Raw genomic sequence first — 19,642 nt, 5'->3', positions numbered from 1 at the left:
GGCATGTAGGAGGCAGCTGTTCAATGATTCTCTCATCATTGATGTTTCTATCTCTCTCTCTCTCTCTCTCTCTCTCTCCCCCCTCCTCTCTGAAATAAATAAAAATATATTTTAAAAAAGACTAAAAATCAAAAATAATAAAATCGAAGTAGTTGTTTTCCTCTCAATGAATTTGGACATTGAATGTTTTCTTCTTTATGTAAACAAAACAAAACACAAAAGAATGCACATAATTCCATTTTGCCAAAGATAGGAGGGAAGAGAAGGGACCCACACTCTTAACTGAGTGTGTTCTGCGGTCCCTGGGTGTGCAGTTGCACGGCGCTGAGGAGGCAGCAGCCTTCTCTGTACTCACTTTTCGCATCAATGAGGCGCTCCCGGGGGGCCGTGTCAGAGGAGGAGAGCTGTTCCTTGACTTTGGCAATGTCTTTAGGATGCAGGTAGTCAAACAAACTCTGGCCAATCAGATCATTCTGTGCGCATAAAGTATCAAAAATGACAAGTCAACAGCATGTAGGGTATAAATTATCTAAGTGCTTTCCCTTTATGTTGTATTTTAAGCATGACAATTTCAAACATTTCATATGAGAACTTGCACACGTGCACTTTGTCTAGATATGGACATTGGGAGGTTGGTTCTGATAACACAGGTGGGGAAAGGGCTCAATTACACAAATAGTTCATGTTCCTTGAAGACAAGAGTCTGTGCATTCTTTTTTATTTCTGATGCCCACAAAGTCCCTTCTGAGATCCCTGGGGGAGGACTGTAGGCATGGGCTCTGCCTCTTGCTCCTTTAAGTCTCTCTGTTCCTAAGCAAGCTGGGTCACACCGAATGCTTCCATAACCTATTCTGTTAGTACAGATAACTTTCTTATAAGACTAAAACGAGTAAAATATTTGGAAAACATGAAATTTACTTTAATTCTAATTCATACAAGTGTTATTTTGACTCTGATTCTGCCCAATCCAGTGTTCATGCAAACACCAGCATGCCACGACTGACAGAATGAATGAATGAGTGAATAAAACCTCGAGGGACACAATAGGTGAATAGCTAAGCCCTAGAAGCTTCCATAAATGTTATTATTTGATCCTACAAACATTCCCAGATGGTATGGATCATTACAACCAGATTTTAGAGGAAGCTGAGGTTCAACAAAGCTAGTAAGTGGCATGTCACTGAAAGCACAGCACGGGTGGGTTCCATTTCCCTGTTCTCTGGTATTGTATGATCTGCCTGCCCCCCTTCCTCCACCTCTGCCCCGCAGTTGTGGGGTATTTCTTTTGCAGCAATAAGAAAGTTAGAAAGCTGCTGCTGAGATCAGAGTCAAACCTTTCAAATGGTGAAACATGGATCATACATATGTTAAACGATTTTTGTAAGTTTAAATTAATTTCTCTGGTAACAAAGAATTTTCTGGAAGAAGGATTGGTGGGAGGACAAAATAAGCATTTCACATGTGACTTGTATGCTATAATTATTCTGCAAAGTGGGGAGACCTTTTTGGCTGCTGGGCGGCTGCCCACCACCAACAGGGGCACGAGCAATACCTGGCTGTAGTTGAGGATCTTGAAGACAGACTCTGAGACAAAGAGTATCTTCCCTCGGTCACATCCTACGACAAACAAAAATCCATCTGCTGCCTAATCAGGAGAAATGGATAATCAATTTATCACACTTCAAGAAACATGACTGTAATCACTTTGATAGCAATTAAAGATTAGTGTTCTAAGTAACCAAAGCACTGGACTGCTCTCATGGACGATTTCACAGGTATGCAGAGCATAGGATGCTTAAAGCAAATGTCTGATAGAAAAACAAGATTCTCTCCAAGGCAGATCTATATCATCTATGTCATCTAGTGATTACAGGGGAAAGTCCAATTATTAAATTCTGTTTCACAGCAGAATTCAGCGTAACAATGTTCCTTTGATTGCATTATGGTCCAGAGACGTCATATGTTATAGCTCTAATTAAAACAACTCTACACAGTCTGAGATTGGAAGGATCTCTAAGTTCGGAATCCCTTCTCCGATCTCGGCTACATCTGTCCACGGTTTAAATGGCTCCATTTTGGGGGAGCACTGGGACAGTGGTTTTTGTAAGATTTTATGCTGACATTTGGGGTAGGGCTGCATCATTGGTACTGTTTTAATCCCCACTTCTGCCCCAAAATGACTCTAATGTACACAGGATTGAAAGCTAATGCCCTCAAATATTATCCTTTGTTTTATTTTAATTTTTATTTTAATATATTTTATTGATTTTTTACAGAGAGGAAAGGAGAGGGATAGAGAGTTAGAAACATCGATGAGAGAGAAACATCGATCAGCTGCCTCCTGCACACTCCCTACTGGGGATGTGCCCACAACCAAGGTACATGCCCTTGACCGGAATCAAACCTGGGACCCTTGAATCCGCAGGCTGACGCTCTATTCACTGAGCCAAACTGGTAAGGGCTCAAATATTATCCTTTGACCCATGGCTAGGCTGTTCGTTCCTAGGTAAGATAAGAAAAGCAAAATTTTCCCCTTAAACGCTTCTTACTCCGTTGCTTTACATACAAGTAAAAATCTACAGTGCCAGTAAGGACAGGTGTAGAGACAAGGCAGTATTTATTAGAGAGACTGAAGCGGGTAACTACCAAAGCTGCAGCATTCGAGAGCTTAGACTATTTCATATGTGAGCACGATTCCTAGCCCCCTTTTCAGATGGACAAACTGCTCATCTCCTGCTGGGGTCTCTCTACTGCCCAGGAATCTATCCCAATCTCTCGGGGACTTGCTCTTTACTCACCCCCCCTGCAGTTCTAATACATGGTGGGTCAATCTTGCTTCGTTCACTAGCTCTCAGTCTGTTCTTGGGAAAAATATAGAGAAACTTCATTCTCTTTTCCACAAAAGGACCTTTGGGATACAGCTTAATTCAAGGAACTAGGAAATAAATTCATGCGCCAGAGGTTAAAGAATGGCACGTGCACTCGTGCTGGGGTGAAAGGAGTGAATGAGAAGGGGAACAACTGCAATGGCTGTGAGAGAAGCCAGTGGGCCACCCAGCTGGGAGGAAGCCAGGATGACCCTTTCCTAAGATAGGCTTCTGAGTGGGTCCAGGGGCAAGGAATGATGGTGAAGGGGAAGCAACTTTGCAAGCACCATCTGCTGGAAGCCTCATTCAGTAAAAAAATAAATAAATAAGGTATTAATAACTTCCTCATGTGCTTGCACACAATCATTTTCAACCAGGTAAGTAGTTTGAGGCTTTGCATTGATGAAGTGATGAGGCACCCAAGGTGCCTATGAAGAAGGTGACTGTGGCATCGTGACATCTGGGTCTCCAAAGGCCAGTGACTAGTCAGTGTGAGGATGGCTCAATGCATCTGACCCTGCTTCACTGGGCAGATGACACCATTAGGGGAAGGTGTGGGGTGAGGGGACTCAGGAGCAGAGGGAGGGGTAAGGACACCTGAGCACTATAGGGACTCAGGAAAAAGGCTGGCTCGCTCCTGGAGAATGGTGCTAGCAGGTAATCCAGAACCCTGGGAAGGTCTGCCTATTTTTCAAACCATGGGGAAGCAGGGTATCTAGATATTATAAACAGTCCAGGCCGTTCATTAATGGTACTTGGAAAGCACTTAGTGAGGCAGGCAGTCAGCTTTGTAAGGAGAAGCAGAAGTCCAGTTCCTGCTGCCAAACTGTTCAAAACAGTCTGAATGGTCCTTGCTTCTGTTGAAGCAAATTCCTGGGGACGGGGTACCTGGAATTGGCAAGAGTTTAGACAGGACTTCACTGCCACTGAAATGCGCCGGAGAAGAAAGGAAAGTTTTATGGGGGTAGAGAAGACAGATCATCACTGCTATTATATGAAATGGAAGAGCAGAAAGGCAAGTCCAAAATGAAGTATTTAGCATGAATAGTATTAAAATCCTTGTTTCATACATACCCTGATAAGTTTGGACATCTGATAAGAAGTTATTTAGAAAAGCAGCAACAAGAAAATTACTAAGCATTTGTCACTATAAAAGGAGCCTATTTTATATATAACGTATTCTATATACAATTATTTTTTCCTTAAAAATGTCATTATTACCAATATGGCAATCAAGACCAGCCACATAATTTGTAAGGCTCTGTACAAAATGAAAACGCACGGACGCTTGTACAAAAATTATGATGTTCATGCCGAATCTCAGAGGGAAGGTGGGGGTGGGTGGATGGGTGGGAAGAGATCAACCAAAGAAATTCTATGCATACCCCATGGACACAGACAATAGTGTGGCGAAAGCCTGAGATGGAGGGTGGGGCGGGTTAGAAGGGGTCAATGGGGGTGGGGGAATGGGGGACTTATGTAATACTTTCAACAATAAAGATTAAAAAAATTATGATGTTCAAAATGGCAATAGCAGAGCACAAAAGCTAAGCCTGGACCTGGGTGACTGCCTAGGTCACATGCCCAGGAAGCCCTGGTGGTTTCTCTGGAGATGCAGCAGACAGTTTCTATCTGGAACTTCAGCAAACATCCTCTGAGAACAAGGACATCTGTTGGAAAGAAATGGAGGTGAGGGCAGAGTTGGGTCTGAGTAACTGTGCCCCGAGAGGGGTGATCCACAGATCGACATGAATGTGAGGGAAGCCATGGCCCCACCCTAACATGTTTACCTGTGAGTGGATATGCCTAGAATAGTGCCACGCAGATAGAGTAAGTCCTCAAAAATGTTTGAATTAGTGAATGAATGAAAATGAAAGACACAGAGGCATGCCTACCAGATCTACACGCCACATGAAGCCTCAAAGGATTGTTAATCATGAGCTGGAAGGCGGGACCATCTAATAAGTATATTTCGGCAGAGATAAAAAGAAGTTCCAAAAAGTGAACTGCACCTATACAAGATGAAAAAGACCTGGCCTAACAACAACTCATGTGCAAGAGAGTCGGGGAGGGGCAGTACTACAGCTGCACCCAAAGGTGGCACTAAGACAGCTTCCATGGCAAGGGAGGTACCAACCAGGCCATGCAGCCCCAGACCTACTGGCCACAGCTGAAGTTCTGTTTTGGGCTATGAGGGCCGCTTCTGGAGGAGAAAGCTAGCAAACAGGTTCTGGAAAGTGTGTGTGTCAAATGCTGCTGGGGCAGGGGGAACTGCCCCCCCTCTGACCCCCTCCACTGTGGAGACTGGAAAATCTTAGCCCGGGCTCTGCCACCTGCCCTGCTGCTAGGGGTGACCAGGCGAACCTTCTCGACAAGTTGAAGTCCACTCCTGGGCTTCCAGGAAGCGCATCCTTTCCTGATAAAAAGGACCACTGGCCTGCAGCCTCCCCTGCCCTTCTTTTCTGGCTGGTCTGACTACTGAGACGTGGCACAGCCAGCTTGCTACCCCGAGGAAACAGCTGCCCTGCTAGTCCAGCAAAGGTGTGTGGGAGACGGAGCCTGGTTCCTGCTGACCTCACTGGAGCCCTCTCCACCCCCACCACAGCCTACCTAGAACCAGCTAAACTTGAGAAGCAAAATGCTGTTAGTTACAATATTATTGACCATATTTCCTATGCTATATTTTACATCCCATGACTATTTTCTAACTTCCAATGGTATGGTGCTAGGTGGGTACCGGAAATATCAGGGGGAACACTTTATAAAGTATATGATTGGCCAACCCCTGTGCTGTACACCTGAAGCTAATATAAAATAATATTTCATTTAAACTATAACTGAAAATTTTTTAAATAAAAAAATAAAGTAAAAATGAAAATTAAAAAAACCCCATTTGTTCATCAGGCCTCCTGTTCCTCACAGTTGAAAGCTTTCCAACGCAGCACGTCATGAAGGGATGGAGGGAGAAACTGGAGTAAGCAGGGAGGAGCCAGGCTGAGCCGAACATGGGTACCGACGACACAACCATCCACCTGGACTACCTCTATCCTGGGCTTTGCAAACATCTGCTCAGAGAAGGGGGCCTTGATTCCATAGGGGCTTCAGCCAGTGAGGTCAGCCCTGGCTGTGCGCGGCAGGGGCAGATATCTTTCCTCTTAGTTATGTTTTCCTATTTTGCTTGTTACAGTTTGCAAGAGGACATGTTTCTGAATTCCATTTCTTTCCCTTCCATTGACTCTTGCTCTGCCGGGAACACACCTGGGAGCCCGCACAGGCCCAATTCTGCGGAAGGCGCGTTCCCATGGTGCCGCCTCAACCGCCTTTCGCAGAGACCGAGGGGATGAACGAGGAGCTCCAGTCAAGCAGGCGCAGCATCACCTCCTCCACTTATTTTCCTCGCTGGATCATGGAGTCTTGAGGTTTTGCTATTCGGAAGGGATTCTGGTGTAAAGATTTCGGTGGATGCTTTTGCGCTAGTGGTTAAGTGAGAATCAGAGAAATTCTCAATTGTTCAGTGTCAGTCCCTTTCTAAAATCTTCATGCAGGAATGTGGTTCTTAGCTACTGCCTATTTTTAACAAAGTCCTGCCTCTTCTGATTTAAAACCACAGTAGCACAGACCTTCCATTTTTGCTAAGCAAGGGCCGAAGGGAGGAGGGAGGTCTCAGAAGGAATGTGAGGCCTGTCCAAGCAAGAAGATAAAGAGGAAGTGGCCTAGGAACAGTTCAGGGTTCAGACATCAAATTCCCACATGCTGGGACTTAACCCTGAAATCTGTAAAAATAAGTGTGTGTAAAACAGCCCGTAATTGCCACATACCCTGAGGATGAGGTGTTTCAATTCATCATCTGACAGAAAAGTTGGTTTGTAGTTTGCTTCCGTGTATGGATTGGTGGCACCTTAGTGGGGAAAGAGAGAAAGAGTTGGCACATTTTATATTCAGATAATGTCTCATTTTATTTCACTGCCTCTAACCTACCACCAGGGATTTAAATTTGGTCGTCTTTTTCCTTAACTGAGATAAGGCAAGACCTGGTTTTGAACAGAACCCTGTAATACCAAAGAGAATTCTGCTGAAAAGAGAACACTGTTGCCCACAGGAGACTGAACGAGCGTGCTTTTGTCATCACGGGGAAAACCAAGAGATAACAGAAAGAAGTTACACATCTGCTTCTAAGAGAGAAGGCAGCTCTAGAAGCAAACTGGCTGATGCCCCTGTGACGGTTCCCTCCTCCCAAGGTGTGTATTCAATGGGCTGTCTAGCAGCCCCTCAAATCACCACTCTACACGCGTGGGAAGTCATCCGGTCTGCCAGGCAAGTAAATATATTATAGAGGGCATTTAGTGTGAGCTCCCCTTCACTGCTGGTGAGCTAAATGAGCTTGGCAACCCAGAGAAATGCATCACTTCAGTAAATGCAACTCTAGGTCCCGGGACTGAAATGGAGTAAGACTTGTGTTTAAAAGGCTGTCAGTTGGGCGTCTTTCAGAAGAACAATAACTTAACAGAGAAAAATGCCAGCAGTAAATGACTTGGAATCTGCAGAATGATGAGTGGAAGAGTGAAGAAATAAAATGAAACAGGTCCATAACAATTCAAAGTACCAAGGGGAAGGAGGTAAACAGGACGTGTCTGACCTCCATGTCAACCAGCAAGCATGGATTATTGATTCACACCCGCTTCTGTGATAACTGGAGTTCGCACTCTTCTACTTTAATAGAAACTGGCTGATAGTAGTTTAGTCCTACCATCTCAGCTAGTATAAATTTTTAAATGCCATTCTCCAAGCACAGGATACAATTATATTTTTGAATAACAATCAAAAGTCAGACAAAACCGGCTACGTCTTATTTTTGGTGGCTTTGTAGAAATAAAAAGATGTAGTTCTTTTGCCACACGGCTTAGAGATCTGACTGAGCGCCCACTTTCCAATTGCCTCAAATAGCCCAAGACTAGCTATGGAAAATTCCAAGAACAGCATTCACTAAAAGGCTGATAATGTTTCAGATTTCTCCTGTGGTTTGGATAAGTCACTTCCACAGTTCTGCCTCGTTTTCTCAACCTCACCACACTCAGAGAAGAAGGAAAATACTGCCTCTCCCATAAAGGGTCTGGCTAGTTTGGGAAAATTCCAGGAAGATGACTATGTCAGTGTTCATTTCTAGCAATAAAAAAAAACACACACACACACACAAAAAAACGCAGCAAGAATCATGAACCAGTAACTCTTCAAAGGAACCATGATGGATTTTCCTCTTAAACATGAGACTGACTTTTCTGGGTCACTCAGTGCACGTAGATTTCTGATGCTTGTCATGTATGCATGGGGTCTGACTACATGCACACATATGGGGCATCAGTGGTGCCCTCTCTGATATGTGCATAGTCTGACCACACACACAGACATGCTCACAGCCTCTACCCTCTGGGATAAAAGGCTGTGGAACTGCATCTTGATACTCACTTCATTGGGCATCGTGTCTACTGCTGAAAATTACAGGCATATTACTCAAGGCGACACATTTGCAAGTCATAAACATTTGCCGTAGGGACGTAGGGATGTAGGAACATTCTAGGCAAGGGTGGTACATTTGTGGACAAGGGCGTAAAGGACAATAAAACCTGGGGTCTCACCTCGTAGTGTTTTCATGTGCTGAACAGCCATCCTTAGCACAGTAAGTTTATCTAATTTCCTGGACATCGCATTGCATGTGGGTACCAAGGAAGCCAATTCGTCAATAAAGCTGTTCATTTTATCCCGACGCCTCTTTTCAATTTGACTGTGAGCTTCCCTGAACAATAACATGAATAACGAATTCTATAAAATGTAACCCAGCATTAAGGAAACAAAGACAAAAATAAGATATAACTGTTTTCAGTAATCATCTGGCAAGGCAAATTCAGAATTTGCAGACTACTTCAAACTGGACTTTTTTATTAAAATCACTAAAAACGTGGCCTCTCTGCCAGGTCAGGATTAGTTTTTTTAAATGCTTATCTCATCCTTCCTTAGAATTAATATTTTTTTAAAAACTGTCTTTTCAGACTAAACTGTATTGTTAATTTCTCATTTTTTTTCCTCTCAGCCTCTATAAATTTGGATTTGAAGATGGAGGCAGATGAAAAAAGGAGGGTGGTAGAGTTTTTAAAGAGCAAAACATCCAGAACCGCCATCATATCAGCAAGGGTCCTGTGGTCCCAGGTGAGCCGTCTCTGAGGGTTGGAAGGAGCCTGCTGTGTGGCTCTCCAGACTCGCTGGGTGAGCTGCCAGGTAATTAATGCTGCCATCCTTGGATCAAATATGACCCCACATAGATACAGCAGATGCTACATGTGTCCCCAGAACTTCCTCCAAAGAACATCACACTCCTCCCTCCCAGGAGCTGCTGCCCCTGCACACTCCCTGACTGGTTTGCACCTGCCATTTGTGACAGCCCCCTAAAGAGGTGCATCCACGGTGGAAATGTAGTTCCCTGCTGCCCTGGCCAGGTAGCTCAGTTGGTTAGAGCATTGTCTTGATATGCCAAGGTTGCAGGTTTGATCCCTGGCCAAGGCACATACAAGAATCAACCAACGAATGCATAAATAAATGGAACAACAAAGTAATGTTTCTCTCTCTCCCTTCCTCCCTCTAAAACCAATGAAATTAAAAATAAAATTTTTTTAAAAAGAAAAAATGTCGTTCCCTGCTGCTGCCATAGCAACAGAACCATGAGAGCTCCTGCCAAGGCGGGTCTGCCAGAGAAAAGTGAGAAATCTCGGGTTAGTCAAATTCTGCATCTCTCAGTTCTGTCATGACGGCCTCAGAGCAGGAGGGCTGAGGACCACATGGACAGGGATAAGCAAGTGTGGTTGGAGGCAGGAGGCACTATGTTAGAGCACCTATTCCAGGGAGCAGGGCATCCCCCGTTCTGCCTACAGGAGCAATTTTCAGGGCAACATGGGCCCCTTTCAGAGGCAAGGGGCGGCCCAGGAGCTGCATCACTGTGCCCGGTCTCCTCCAGGGCCCTGCAGGCAGGAAGGAGTAACCTGCCAAAGACTAGAGGGAAACCTTAGCCTTGATTTATTTTCTGCTCCCTCCAAAGTCCTTCGGTTTACCCATGCTTAGACAGGAAAGAGTGACGGCAGCACAGCCTGCAGAGAGGGAGGGCAGGAGGCCACGGACATGACTATGTTGAAGGAACCGCTAGACGGGGACCAGATGCACAGAGCCTCCTCGGCGGCCCCCAGGAGACCAGCAGTGAGACAGAATGAGGCCCCTTCTTACCTGGCGTTTTTTATCCTTCCTTGGTGCTCTGCGAATTCTAACCTGGAAAAAAAAGCGAAAGATGAAAACACAAACCAATGTCTTCTTCCCTTTTCAATTAATTTCTCTGTTTAATCCCTGTCATCTCCACAACACACAATGTTGATTGTCAGCCAAACTGGGGGCTGGGGGAAGACAATCTTGAGCCCACAGGCTCACAGCCTCCTTGTTTATCCCCCATCCAGGACATGGTGGAACCTGCACCAACTAATAGAATTTGCGATTATGCAAGGAAATGACTATAAGGACGCTGAAGTTAAATGACTGGGCTCACGGTACCTTCCATGGGGGTCATCTTTGTCTGTGTCCATGCTTTCCCTGAAAAACAGACAAGCAAAAAAACACAAAACAGACATGACTATTAAAGACATACACAATACCTTCTAATCATAATGCCAAAGGCTCTCATTCATCCAGAAACCAAACAATTAGAAAGGTCAAATAGCATAGTACTGATTATGGATACATAATAAACATATATAAGTAAAAACAACTTGAAACGATATAAAACTCGGACTGGTTTTCCAGATTACCAGATGAAATTTATATATAATCTCAATAGAGTTTTCATGTTAACATATTTTACCACATTGTGTGAAAATTGGGAATAGGTTGCACTTATGGAAACTGTTAGTTCACCAGCGTACCTAAGTAACTACAATACCTACAATAACTCATTCTGGATAAATGGAGCTTATTCATTTGCAAAACATATCAAGCATCAGATATCTGTGCATACATACAGACTGAAGTGGGGGACTGAAGTGAGGAGGGGAATCAGAGCACCGAGGCGCCTTTCAGAGGCACTGCTGCCCAGTGTTCTGGTTCTCAGCATGTGGGGAACCCCAAGGCATGGGACAGAGGAGGGACTGGGGCAGAGGCTGTGGGACCCTATTTGGCTGCAGAGGTGCTGGGGTCCCAGCATGAACCTGCCTTCCTTCAACAGACTCCAGAAATCCAAGTTTCATGGCATCTTGTGTTTCAGTAGAAAATTGACTAGAATTCTCAGAGAAAGGAGTTCAAGGTCCCCAGAGTCGGCTCACAGCCTAATTCAGCTCCTAAACTTATCGGGCAGGCACTGACTCCCCCCTGGGCCTCTCCCCTTTCTCCTTATCCCATAGAATGGAGGAAATGCACCCTCCACACAAGGTGTTTCTAGGGCAAAAATGACTTTTCAGGAGCACTGAGTCATGGCATTCTGGAGCAGTGGTTCCTGGCAGCGCCCTGGATGTCCTCGCAGACAGTGTCTCTAGCTGGTTCCGAGTCTGGAGGAAATCACATAGCCACACAGGCAAACGGAAACTTCCATCCCCTTTGTCTGGGCTTGTGTCTGCTTACTGAGGCCAGAGTGACCATCTCAGGGAAGAGGAGTTCTGCCTGGAAGGTGTGACGTTAGTACAACAAAATGATAGGGAAAGGGATTATGGTTGCTCCATTAACAGAATCTCCATGATTTCAAAAGACTTGCAAACTAGGGTCCCTGAGGGAAACCTGATGGTGACAAGGTTGGAAACTAAAGATAGCAGAGGTCTTAGAACATGTCAACGGTCCATAGAAAACATCTCCTGGTCTCTCTATTGGGGAATTACTGCCACAAAAGAACACTTTTCTGGTCTTCACTCCCATCCCTGGGCATTTGCTCTGAATCATCTGAGATAACTTGCATATTAACCGTATCATCTCCACTGTGCTCCCCAAGTCTGATCTGTGAACTTTAGCATAACGGACATCTGCTGTTGGGGGGACTCCTCCTTGGAGGTTTTCCCTCATTAAACAAAAGCAAACCATTTAAATGGCCATTTGGGTAAGATTCCACACAGAGGCCTCAACAAAACAAACGTGCCTTTGACTGTTCTCCATACACTGCCTTATGCCCTAGTGTCTGTGCAGAGATAGAAAAGTTGTCTGTAAGTGTGAAAGTTTACTTACTCAAAAGAAAAGTCATCAAGTCTAAAAAAAAACACACACAAAAATACTATTTAATATAACAGGTACATACTCGTTTCAATGATGTTTAAGGGCAATATCAATGTTCCTATGCTGTTTTTGGAGATGACCACTACTTACTTGTTCTGCAAATACAGGGTGTTCCCAAAAATGTATACACACACTTTGAATAATTATAAAGGCAGTGCTTGTTAAAATACATTTCATTTTCAAGATCAAGCTATTCAAGTGTATATACATTTTTAGGGGACACCCTGTATTAACCAACTGATGTCTTCCTCAGGGAGGGGCCCTCAGGCAAAGCTCGTTCTGAAACCGCTGAGGTTACACCCACGGACTCAGTCACTTGCTCAAAGGAGCTCTTCCCCCCACTCCCCCCGACCCTATACGGACAGTCTGGGAGGGGCTGATGCCTCAGCAGTGCTGGCGCTAGAGGTCCCCCCCCCTCCCCCACTTGCTTCTGGGGCAAAGTAAAAGAAAACCACTGTGTGGCCTCCTGGATTGCATCTTCCACTCCCATCCCTTTCCCCAAAGGGGGTCCCTCTTCCAGGAGGAGCAGTCCCCCGATGCTCCACGCCCATGAACTGCCACTGTGTTTGGCCAGAAGAGGACTAGTCTGAGGGCCTTACTGGTAGTCGGTGGAGCTGCCTTTCCGCTTGCGGGTGCAATCCACGCCACTGGTGCCCAGGGAGCTGGAGAGGAGGTCCGTGGCGCCCGGGGACATGAAATCACTGATTGTTGAAGAAATGTCCATCCTCTGGTCCGCCATTGGGAGTCTGGAATTGGGACAAGGAGGCACAGAGGCGAGTTTATTTCCACGGGCTCTTCTAAATGCTGGAGGGCCCAGGTGGTGCTGGGCAGCGACAGGGGCCTGTTTGCAGCACCCACACCTCTCACCCAGCCCCTGGAACAGGCGCTTGGCAGGAAGGGAAGAGCAGTGTGCCTACTTTAGCGCTAGTACAGGTGATTTAGGCTCACTGTGCGTTTTCCTGATGAAAAACCCGGAGGACCCAGGTGAGGGCGTGGAAGAACTAAACCAGAGCCCAGGGCTCCGGGAGCTACGGCCCATGCTTCCCCAGCTAGAGGACCAAGTGTCCCAGATGTTCTATGAGAGTCCTAACTTCATTTTCTTCCAACCAAGAAATCAAATCAATGAAACAGATGATTTACTTGTTATCTTTGTATTTTTGTTACAATTTTTGTAAATGTCATAGGAAAATAGACAATATACAGTGGGGCCTTGACTTATGAGTGTCCCGACTAATGAGCTTTTTGAGATACCAACTGTCTCTCCGCCAATTTTTTGCATTGAGTTGATAGAGTAATTTGAGTTAACGAGCTCCTTAACGAGCTCGGTTTCAAACGAATTAAACTCTAAGTCAAGGCCCCACTGTACTTCCCTAGACTATACGGGAGTGGGGAGAGGGGAGTAAAATAAGTTTACAGTTGTTCGTAGGAAAAATAACATAATAATTAATAAATAACAATACAAGAATAAACTCTGTTTCGTGTACTCACAACTATAAACCTACTTTTGCCCAGTTTGGTCCCTCTCTCAGCAGCCCAGGCAAAGTCTGTCCTATCTTCCCTGACTGTCCTTTCATACCCAGCATCCCCTGCAAGAAAAACCTTGCATAATGAAATGAAGACACTAAAAAATTTGCAAAACATTTTGAGAATTCGTATTTTAAAAGCACAAAGTAAGCTGGCCCAAAGGGAAGAGGCTGACAGGTACCTTACAAGGAACTCCAGCTCCAAACCAGGTTGAAGAGGGCCGTGTGCTGCCCGCAGTCAGGGCCGGGCTGCCCAGGATGTGACTGGGGCTCACTCCTCTTTGGGCCCGAGCTTCCTCATCTGCAAAGCAATGGCTAAGTGTGAGCGCTTGTTTTCACTGTTACTATCAGGCTCACAGATTCAGGAACCAGGCCCACCTGGTCAGGTTTGCGCCACCTTTTCACTTTCACAAAGCACTGCTGGAGTGAACATCTTGGTGTGTATCCTGTATCTCCATGCACTTGAGCTATCATCTCTTAGCATAAATTTCTGAAAGTAGGACTGACAGAGCAAAAGGGGACACACATTGTACACTTGGTACACACTGAAACACTGTGCTCCGGAGAACTCCAGTAATTTATATCCTCAACAAGAGCTCCTGTCAATCTGAAGGTAAGTACAGACCTCATTGTGTTTACTTGTATTTATTTTTTTATTTTTTTTATATTTTATTGATTTTTTACAGAGAGGAAGCGAGAGAGATAGGAACATCGATGAGAGAGAAACATTGATCAGCTGCCTCCTGCACATCTCCTACTGGGGATATGCCCGCAACCAAGGTACATGCCCTTGACCGGAATCGAACCTGGGACCTTTCAGTCCGCAGGCCGACGCTCTATCCACTGAGCCAAACCGGTTCTGGCTACTTGTATTTTTAAATGACTACAGATGGTGCTCCTATGTTAGAGGCATCTCTCTGTTTTCCTTTGTGTCTACTCATGGCCCATTTTCCAATAAGTTGTTCTCAGTATCTACAGGCCTCCAGACCATGTTCACCTGGGCATGATGGGAGAAAAGCTTACAGTCCACCTCCTCAGTTCTGTACTGCAACAGTTCTGTACTGGAGGAAAAGAAACCTTTGAACTTCATTCCCCTCCAGTTACTGCCCCATTCCTGTTTCCAATTCCTTTCCTCCTACTCTATAAACCAACCCCAATCAGGCTTTTGTTCCCATCATTCCAATAAGACAGCCTCCACTGTCATGAGTGACCTCCTCACTGCTAAGTCCAATGGCCCGTGTTCCATTTGCTCCCTATTTGACCCAACAGTGACATCTGATAGTTCTGACTTCTCCCTCCTCATCGCCTCCTGGTTTCAGAGATGTCACTTTCTCACAATTTTCCTTCTACGTCAGTGACCATTCCGTTTTGGTCTCTTTAGCTAGTTCTTCCTCATCTCCTTCCCCTCTAAATGAGGGTCCCATGGTGTCCTTGCACCTCCCCCTCTGTCTATACTCCTTCCCTAGGAGATCTGTTTAGTTTCATTGCTTCAAATACTAGCTATGCGAGGACAACTCCCAAATTAACATATCCAGCCCAGACCTCTCTCTGAATTCCAAGCTTGTATAACCATCTCCCTCTGAATGTACAATAACATCCTCGAACTAAAACATCCACAACCCAAACCCTGGCTCTCCCCAAGCCAAGCCTTTCAGTCATGCCGATGTCAGTAAGCAGTATTTCAATCCTTCTGGTTCCTCAGCCCCCAAACCTGGAAGTCATTCTGACTCCTCTCTTTCTTTCACAACCTGCACCCAATCCATCACAAATCCTATTAGCTCAATGTTAAAAAAGAAAAAAAAATCCAAAATTCAGCCACTTCTCCATTTTTACCTTTACATTTCTACTCAAATATCACTTTATCAATGATGGTTCCTTGAATAGTCATGTAATACAACTCCCTGCCAATCCTCCCTAACCACCCCTAACCTGCTTTATTTTTTTCTATAGCCCTTATCAAAATTTGGCCTACAGTAATCAACTTTATTTCTTCTCCATTAGACTATAAACATGAGAAAAGCAGGGATTTTGTGTGGTTTACTGCTTGCATCCTTAGTACCTGGACCACAGGAAGCACTCAATAAATGGATGTTGAATGAATTTATTTGTATATTAGAAATATATTCTTTGTTCATCATAGATGTTATAAATACTTAACCCCCTTTTTGCCTTTCAACTTTATTTATGGTATTTATATAAAAATGACATTTTAAAAAAAGCCTTTTCTTACCCCCCAAATCATAAGGATATTCTCTTTGCCAATATTTTTTATAATTTTACTTTATTTAGTTCTTCAATCCACTTGGAAATGATTTCTGGTACACTACGAAATTCCCAACCTTATTTCCCTTCAATGGATAGATAACCATCCCAACACCAATTATTAATCTACACATCCTGTTGCCAGTCATTTGAAATGCCATCTTTATTGACTCATTGCCTATCTCTGGACTTTTTAATCTGTTCCTCTGATCTAGTTATTTCCATTCTAGTACTACACTATTTATTATTGTGGTTTGATAATACATTTTACTACCTGGTAGAATAAATCCTTTCCCTCATTCTATTCATTTCCTGGATATTCTGATTTATTCTTTGAGAAGCATTTTATAATCATTTAATCACTGTTACATTATTACTGACATTAAGAGAAGTGGGTCGGGAATGAGAACAGAGCCCTGCCGTCAGGGTCCTGGTGGCCCTTCGGGCTGTGTGTTGGGCATGAGTGACACCTCCAGCCCACCTCTCTTTGCATGAGGCAGAATATTTGAAGTTTCACCACTTCCTGGAGGAAGAACTACCATGGAAGCTTCCAATAAGCCAGTGGGTGAGGGGGACGGTAGGAAATATGACGACTTATTACCTGAAGTTAGAGTTCTTCAACCTCCGATCCACCGTGGGGGAGAAAGGAGCCACTGGACTTGGTCACCTCCGGGCGATTTTCATGTTTTGCAGTTTCCTTTCAGGCAGTCAGCTTCTCTCAGAAACCTGCAGCGGGGCCCACCGGAAAAGAAAACGCAGATAGGTCAGTCGGGGGTAAATACGTTTTAAAATCTCATATTAGGTAAGGGAGATGGGGGAGCCAGCTCAGAGCTCCTCGTTACAGGGAGTAACTGGGCTGCGCACAAGCCCTCCTTCAGAGGCCTGTTAGACTAACTACAGACACCTGAGGGGGTCACGTGTTGCTGGTTTAGTTTAACAAGAAATATGTTAGCAGATGTTTTCTGTTAAAAACAATGGCTTTTAAATTACTAAACACGGGTTTTGGGACATTGCCTTAAGAAAGATAATTATATTTTTCACTTCTCATACTGGGCCAAGCAATAATAACACTCAAGCAGTAATTGAGTACTTTGCATTGAGCCCTGTTCTTATTGCATTGTATAGATTAACTCACTTAAACCTGAAGGATAATGCTATGAGGCAGATACTATTGTTTTCTTCATTTTACCGAGGAGAAGGCTGGGACAGAGAGGTGAAGGAACGAGGCAAGTTCACGCAGCTGGGGTGGAGGGGCGCCAGAGGCCACCCTCACTGCTAATGTTGTCGCTCAACCCCCCCAGGTGAAGTCAGTTACCTAAACGCAGACAAGGAACAAGGGGAAACAAGTCTTGAGAAAACACTGAGCCAACACAAAACGGGAGCAGAGCCAATACTTTAAGCATTTTAGTTTGCTCCCAGAAGGTTTAAGAAAATGTCCGTGAACCTCAAGCACGTCTGTGCACACACAAAGCTAAAGGAGAAATCCACTGGGAAAAGGCACCTGCTCATGTGAACAACGTGGGCACTGCCCTGCCCATCTCCTCCTGGCAGGACAGAGGGGTCTCCTCTCTGCCCTGTGTTCCCTGCATCTGGGAGGAGGTGGCTGGAAAGGAAGACGAGAGGTGCAGCCACCCTCTGCCTCCTGCCCCGTTCTGCCCTGAGATGGCAAAACTTTGGTTTTAGGTGGGGCTTTACTGACCTCGCTGAAGCAAGAGTTCCGGCGTTACACATTCCACTGGCTAATTCCTGCCATCTGTGGACTATCTATCTTTGTCTTGATCATTACAGAGGCCTTCAGATGAAGATCCAGGAATAGAACTGATTTGTCCTCTTAATTTATGCCCCTTTGCAGTCTGACTCAGAAACCTTCACCGTCTGACTGAGAACCCCATGTGCACACAACCTGACCGGAGCTCTGGACTTCTAGTTCCTGAGCCTCAGGTGACACAGCAGCAGGAAATGGATGCAAAGTCCCCAGGAAGTGCTGCTGGAGGCAGGCTCACGTGGGACTCCATCTAAGTCCCATTCCCCACCAGGTCACACACTATCCTCCCACCCCTCAAATGAGTATCCCAAGATCCACCCTGGGCATCCTTTCCCTCCTTCCCACACTCCACAACCCCCAGTGAGCCCTCCGCTGGATGGGTTCAGCCACTTCCCTCGCCCCCTGGTTGCCTCCAACCAGGCTGCTTTCTTCTCAGCCCCCTCCTCACTGTGGCCAGAGACAGGACACCCCCTGCTCAAAATACTTCAGCAGCTTCTGCTCTGCTCCATGCCTTCCAGATAAAACCTCGAACTCCAGGAAACGCCAGGCCTCCACCATTGCTTGCCCGCCCTCCAGCCCAACCCTCCTCATCGGCTGCCAAAAGCTCGAGGCCCCTGAGATACTTAAGTTCCCAGCCTCAGCTGTGCCCACAGTGTCCTGCAGGTGTGGCTCCCTTTAGCCACTCCATCACCTGGTGAGCTCCTGCTTCCCTTCCCAGTGCCCTCAGGCGTCACCTCCTGTTCGCTTTCCAATGTTGCTCCTACCCTTCCTGACACACCCTGTGGCCTCTATCTACCTCTGCTCCCCGCCCCACTGTGATCTTATTGTTAGGTGTCTCCCAGTACCACCCCTCACTCCCCACCCCCGAAACTTAGATGAAGGTTCTAGGTACCAAAAGCCATGTGAAATTTCTTATTTTGATAAATGTTTCCAATACTCAAATTTACTTTATAGAAATAACAAATGGTAACATGGATTTTGGCACTATATTTTGCAAAACAAAGGCCTTTTGGCCTTTCTTATATGTTTGGACAAAGTAAGGAAACTAAATCAGCTGTGATACTTAACAATTATTTTTGGGAAAGTGTCTTCTCTCTGAGAAAGTATTCTTAGATGTAAGACAATAAACGATACAACAAAAGAAAGACCACGCCCTATTTCTGTGCTACCTACTTTGAAAAGAGTCTTGACTCCAGGGAGGGGGCTCCAGTGGACAGAGGTACTGTGAGAGGGGCCCTTGCTAGGGGGGCAGGGCCAGCTCTGGTGCTGCCAAACAAGTGGCACATGGCAAGAATGCTTTGGGGAGAGCCTGCCCTGGAGTCAGGGCCACATGTGTGCCTGCTTCTGAGTTAGAGAACCCAGAGGTGGGGAGGCTCACTGGCCAGCCAGAAAAAGTGAGGCACAAAGGGACTTGTGCAGTGTGCCTGGGAGGAACTCAGCACCCTCTGACCCACCGCAGTGCCTTGAGCTCCTCAGAGCACAGGGAGGAGACTCTCAAAGGCTCCACAAGGAAGTCAGGAGGCTGGAAGGAGGGGTCACAGCTCAGGCGCTCCTGCAGAGAAGCCTGCAGCTGAGAAGGATGAGGGTATCAACCACTCCAGAGGGAGACACAGATGCTCCTCTGAGCAGAGTGGAAAAGGCCCAGTGCCCCTTAAGAAACCCACACAGACTGTATACAGGAAGATGGCCATATGCAAGACCACCAGTCACACAGCAGGGGTCTCTCTGCTCCCGCCCCCCGCCCCAGCACCCCAGAATGCTGCAAGGAGAGAAAGGGCACCTGCAGGCTCTATTAACGTTCTAACTATCAGCTGCCCTCCCTGTGGGGAGCGTCTGCAGGCCGCCTGGGTATCAGGCCCGGCCTTGTGACTGGACTTGACTGAAGATAAAATGGACAGGACAGCCGCCAGTTTGGAATAGAACCTTTGGCACATGTTTCTTTG

At 45.7% G+C, this 19,642-nt stretch overlaps 1 protein-coding gene across 23 annotated transcripts in view; it reads right to left on the bottom strand.

Moving 5' to 3' along the window:
* Positions 1-19,642, bottom strand: part of ARNTL (aryl hydrocarbon receptor nuclear translocator like) — a 105,669-nt gene that overhangs the window by 20,427 nt on the left and 65,600 nt on the right. For 9 of the 23 annotated variants that reach the window (XR_004970432.1, XM_036325448.1, XM_036325446.1 and 6 more), the window contains 10 exons: positions 16,536-16,660; positions 13,855-13,973; positions 12,749-12,895; positions 12,102-12,122; positions 10,452-10,490; positions 10,134-10,175; positions 8,501-8,658; positions 6,686-6,765; positions 1,553-1,645; positions 356-473 (listed from right to left, as the gene is read on the bottom strand). Coding sequence is in view for 22 of the 23 variants with exons in the window: in XM_036325448.1 (XP_036181341.1) it covers positions 356-473; positions 1,553-1,645; positions 6,686-6,765; positions 8,501-8,658; positions 10,134-10,175; positions 10,452-10,490; positions 12,102-12,122; positions 12,749-12,888 (691 nt within the window). In the remaining variant the exon portion in view is untranslated. Of the gene's footprint in view, positions 1-355; positions 474-1,552; positions 1,646-6,685; positions 6,766-8,500; positions 8,659-10,133; positions 10,176-10,451; positions 10,491-12,101; positions 12,123-12,748; positions 12,896-13,637; positions 13,736-13,854; positions 13,974-14,050; positions 14,175-16,535; positions 16,661-19,642 lie in introns of those variants that run through there. The other 14 variants (XM_036325456.1, XM_036325461.1, XM_036325457.1 and 11 more) reach the window with 10 other exon arrangements.

This window comes from Myotis myotis, unplaced genomic scaffold (genome assembly GCF_014108235.1).
Source record: "Myotis myotis isolate mMyoMyo1 unplaced genomic scaffold, mMyoMyo1.p scaffold_m19_p_10, whole genome shotgun sequence".
In the NCBI taxonomy this organism is placed as follows: domain Eukaryota; kingdom Metazoa; phylum Chordata; class Mammalia; order Chiroptera; family Vespertilionidae; genus Myotis; species Myotis myotis.
The sequence above is the reverse complement of the archived record's forward strand: the minus strand, read 5'-3'. Positions and strand labels throughout refer to the sequence as shown.